The sequence below is a fragment of the Chrysochloris asiatica genome, unplaced genomic scaffold (assembly GCF_000296735.1).
Source record: "Chrysochloris asiatica unplaced genomic scaffold, ChrAsi1.0 scaffold00052, whole genome shotgun sequence".
NCBI classification, from domain to species: Eukaryota; Metazoa; Chordata; class Mammalia; order Afrosoricida; family Chrysochloridae; genus Chrysochloris; species Chrysochloris asiatica.
The window spans coordinates 19,113,998-19,119,142 of NW_006408570.1; the positions used below are offsets into that span (position 1 = coordinate 19,113,998).

Genomic DNA, 5,145 nt, shown 5'->3' on the forward strand with positions numbered 1-5,145 from the left:
GATGAAATATCTAGGAATAAATGTAACCAGAGAAATCAAGGACTTATACAAAGAAAACTACAAAACACTACTACAAGAAATCAAAAGAGACTTACAAAAATGGAAGAATGTACCATGCTCCTGGATAGGAAGACTTAACATTGTGAAAATGTCAATACTGCCCAAAGTAATTGATACATATAATGCAATCCCAATCCAGATTCCAACAACATTCTTCAAAGAGATGGAAAAAACAATGACAAACTGTATATGGAAAGGAAAGAGACCCAGGATAAGCAAATCACTACTTAAGAAGAAGAACACGGTTGGAAACCTCTCACTCCCCAACTTCAAAATTTACTACATGTCTACTGTGGTCAAAACAGCTTGGTACTGGTACAATCAAAGGTATATAGACTAATAATGGAACAGAATTGAAAATCCAGAAATCAACCCATCCACATACAACCAATTGATTTTTGACAAAGTACCTAAATATATCCCATGGGGAGGGGAAAGTCTCTTCAACAGATGGTGCTGGCAGAACTGGAAAGCAATATGCAAAAGATTGAAACAAGACCTTCACCTCACACCTTATACAAAAATCAACTCAACATGGATTTAACACCTAAATGTGAATCCCAGAATTATGAAGGCCATTAAGGAAAAAATCGGGACAAATGTGAGGGCACTAATTCAGGGAATACACAGACTACAAAACATTTTGAAAACCACACAAACAAAAGTAGATAAAATAGATGAGTGGGACATACTAAAAATTAAAAACTTATGTGCATCAAAAGACTTCATCAGTAGAGTAAAAAGGGAACCCAAAGAATGGGAAAAAATCTTTTGCAATGACACATCAGACAAGGGACTCATTTCTAAAAAATAGGAAACTATAACACCTCTACAAGAAAAAGACAAACAACCCAATTTTAAAATGGGCACAAGACATGAACAGACACTTCACCAAGGAGGAGCTCTGGGCAGCTAACAAACATATGAAGAAATGTTCATGATCACTAGCCATTAGAGAGATGCAAATCAGCAATAACACCAAAGATCAAAAAAGCAGAGGATAATAAAATGCTGGTGATGACGTGGAGAGACTGGGACGCTCCTGCATTGCTGGTGAGATTCCAACCTCCATGGAAAGCAATATGGCACTTCCTCAGAAGGCTGGAAATAGAAATACCTTATGATCCAGCAATTCCTCTGCTTGGTATTTACCCATAAGAAATACGAGCCACCAGTGGGGTGGTGTCCCCTGCCCTGGCCTTGCCTCCCCTCCCTGCCACCCGCCCCTCATAATTTTTTTTTAACCACCATGTGATTAAGGTCGGCACTGCCTCCCCTGACCTGCTCAGCGATGGGAAATGAATTGGCTTCTGTAGCCCCATGCTGGGCGTTATCTAGCCCCCCCACTCTGGGCACTGGGGTGGAGTGGCAAGGGGCCTGGGTAGCTGAGGCCCTAGTACCCCCCTCTCCCTCTGTCATCGGAGGTCCCACTAGGCTATTAAAGGGGAATGTTACTGAAAAAAAAAAAAAAGAAATACGAGCCACAACACGAGTAGATATATGCACACCAATATTCATAGCAGCACTATTTACAATAGCAAAAAGATAGAGAAAGCCTAAGTGCTCATCAGCTGAAGAATGGATAAATAAACTGTGGTATGGTGCATCCACACAGTGCTACCTTAAAGAATATCAAGGAAGCTGCAGGCCACCATATAATATGGATGAACCTTGAGGACATTATGTTGAGTGAAATTCGTCAGTCACAAAAGGAGAAATACTGCATAGTACCATTATTGTAAAAGACCATGAAAAAGAACCCATAGTAAAGGGGATGGGTTCTTTGCTGGTTACCTGGATGTAGGGGTGGGGTAAAGGGAGGGAGGGGAAGGTGGAGCACAGGGTAGGGAATTGACACAGGATAGTTTAGGTGCTGGGGACGGGGGCAATACACAAGATGGGGGAAGGCAATGGAAGAACAAGGTGGATGGGAGAACGATTAGGCAGGTTTGCATGTGCTAAGTGGGACAGTGGTAAATAATGATGTATACACAACCTTGGAACAACAGGGCTCTGGGATAAAGGGATGAGGCATGGTTGGAATGGGCATAAGGGGGGTAAACAATGTTAAGATGCCTGGCTGTCTTTTGAATCTTGGTGTCCGTTGCATACCATTATAAAATGGTATAAAATTATAAAATACACACTTGAGAGGGAGAGAAAGGAATAGCCAGAAATAACACCATAGAAAGCTTGTAAGTCCATCTTCTCCGATAACTGATTGGAATACCTAAAATGGGGCTACAACTTGCCCAGTAAGGGAGGCTTCCTGCGGAACCTCTGCACTGCATAAGACCATAGGAATTCTGAACCCCATCCAGAATCTTCTGAGGTGGGAAATTTCCACCTGAAAGGACAAGCAGATCAGCCTGGAGTGGCTAGAAGAACAGAAGATACTTCTTGAAAGAAAGAACGACAGGAAAAGTGAAAAAATAATAACAGCAGTTCAACTGACTACTACAAAAATAAGGAAGTTGCTCACCCAGGAGACATCAAGGTTGGGTCCCCTCAGGGCAAACCCCCTTGCTGGTCTAAGACTCAATGGGAATACTTGAGCAGACATGTACTCTGACTGGTGACCACATTTGTCACCAACAAGGAGAAGTGAGGGAAAAACAGCAATGAAGCTGCAAGCTAAACCCTACAACATTCAATAGACTCCTGTGAACCTGGGTGGAGACCTGGTTGGCCAACAGTGTGGCAAGACCTGGGGATTTCTAGGCCCAGAGTCAGTGACATAGCCACAGAGGACTAGAATGGACAGTGAAGTGTCCAGCTGATAAGAAGAGAGGGCATATGCACAAGAACACCCACACTTGCAGATAATACCCACTTGACCTGGCTTCACTGGCTGGATTATCAGAACTCAACTAAAAGAAGAAAGAAGAGTTAAAAACAGGAATAATCTGATACAATTTGATGAACTTGACCTACACCTATGAATGCAGTAGCTCAAAAGAGGGAACAAATCTTTACAGCGAGGATCATTCCCACCCCCTTGATACACAGGGTAAACAGGGATGGGCAACTTGGACATTGGCTACCCAAAGTCGTGGGGGAGGGGGGGACTTACAAGCTTTCAAGAGGGAGCCGAGATCCAGAGGGTGTGGAGAAAGGTAGAATCTCCACTGAGTAGTATCCAATCTGTCTGGGCAGGGATGATGAAAGGAGATGGGGATAGCACTCATGTGGCACAATATTGAATAATTGCTATCAGGACTGACTGTGAGGGTTGGAAATGTAAAGATAGACATTTTGTAGCAAAAGGAGGGGAGTGGTTGATTTTGCAGTCCAGGAGCAGAGGTCCCTGGGTCCATCAAGGGAGAAGAGCGGAGTGCGGGACCCTACCCAAAGATGCAGTGATGCGAGAGATGGAGGCAAAGACGATGATGTGGAGAGATGGAGCAGCTGGGGACTTTAGACCCAGAGAGGGAGAGGGGCTGTATGTTGACGACTAGGGGACAGGCTTGCAGGGTATATACCCTTTGGTTGATGATGCATGGAGGGGACTGTAACCATGACAATGAAATGTCATGGATGAATGTAATGTTCTTCCATGTAAACTATCACATAATTCACAATAAAACATTTTTTTAAATTATATTTTAGCAGCAGTAACCAGAATATAATATCGTTCTTGATTAATCTATAGTTAAATTTTTTACTTTAAAATTTTAAAGTATGAAATTTAGCCAGCAAATAAAACATAGCCTTAGCTTGTTTCTAAATTAAAGGTGGATCACATGCAAAAAGAGATGCTATCCCATTCCTTATAGGCGTAGTTATGCTCTTCCAAGTATATTAGAAACACATACAAAAAAAGATGTATTTTATTTTCATTCTACCTTAAGTGAACATAGATAATATTTCCATGTCGATCCACATTGATTTTTCCAGGAATGCAAGGAATTCTTCTTTCTGTTTCCTTTGTTAACAGTTTCTTACACAAATAGCATCTAAAACACCATGAAGATATAAAAAACATTCAAGAATAGTTTAAATGTAGTACAGGTAAAGAAATCTATTGCATTAGATAAGTTTATCAAAGATGAACCCTTTACCATACCTATATAATGTGGCTGCATTACTCCGAGAATCTGGATTCACATACTCAGGATCAAACAGTCTCTCAATCTTCTTACAAAAAAGTTTACTATGAAAAACAAATAACCAGTGAATTAATTATCCATATTTACTTTACTAAAATTACTTGATATTCATTGAAACAAACACGGATCTCTCTGTTCATGTGTAAAATCCCTAGAGAGCTTCTTTTGGAGATTTTTTTTTTTTTTTTTTAATTTAAAGTTTTTTATTGTGGATTGAGTAAAAGCTTACAGGGCAAATCATCAGTTTTACATTCAACAAATCATACACCTTATTTCACTACAACGATTATAATCCCATCCATGTACCATCAGTTAACAGTGTTTCTATTTACTTTAGTTCTTTTTTTTTTTTTTTTAAACACTCAGGCATATATAATAATTTACACCACTAAAGGGCACATTCTGCAAGTCTGCCTCTTGGCCACCAGCTCTTAGTCCCTCACGTCTCATGAATCTACAGTCCTCAGCTGCTCCCTCTCTATTCCCCATCTCTGTTTGCATTCCTGGTGTCACTGCTTCTCTGGAAAGGTTTCTCTCTGAGTTTTAATACATTTTTGGTCTTCTACTAAGTAAAACAGGAGTCCTGGTGTGGCACTGTGGGTTAATGCACCAGACTGCAAAGCCATTTGAACTGCAAGGTTCAAGCTCATCAGCTACTTCTCGCTACAGGGTCCCAATGGGATGGAATCGACTCAACGGCGCTTAACTAAGTAAAACAATTCTATTAATTAGAAATACTTGATCAAAAAATCCGTTCTTCCAAGAAACGACACTGAGAGATTGTTGCAGACCGTGTAAGACTAATCAGAGGTTCGAGGCCCGCTAGGGCCGAGTGTAACAAATGAGGCCACTGGCAGTTAATGGCAAATTGCTTTCATATTAATATTCAGGTATATATATTAAATTAATACACTGGAGCCTTTGACAATCCACAGATAAATGTGGTATTTTCCTAAAGCCGAGACTGAAGGTTGCA

The 5,145-nt window shown here is 40.8% G+C and overlaps 1 protein-coding gene across 1 annotated transcript in view; it reads right to left on the reverse strand.

Annotated features, from left to right (window-relative positions):
* KIAA1841 (KIAA1841 ortholog) overlaps positions 1–5,145 on the reverse strand; it is a 62,864-nt gene that overhangs the window by 33,157 nt on the left and 24,562 nt on the right. The window contains exons 6-7 of the mRNA XM_006862985.1: positions 4,127–4,213; positions 3,906–4,016 (exon numbers count right to left, since the gene is read on the reverse strand). Of these exons, the coding sequence (XP_006863047.1) occupies positions 3,906–4,016; positions 4,127–4,213 (198 nt within the window). The remainder of the gene's footprint in view (positions 1–3,905; positions 4,017–4,126; positions 4,214–5,145) is intronic.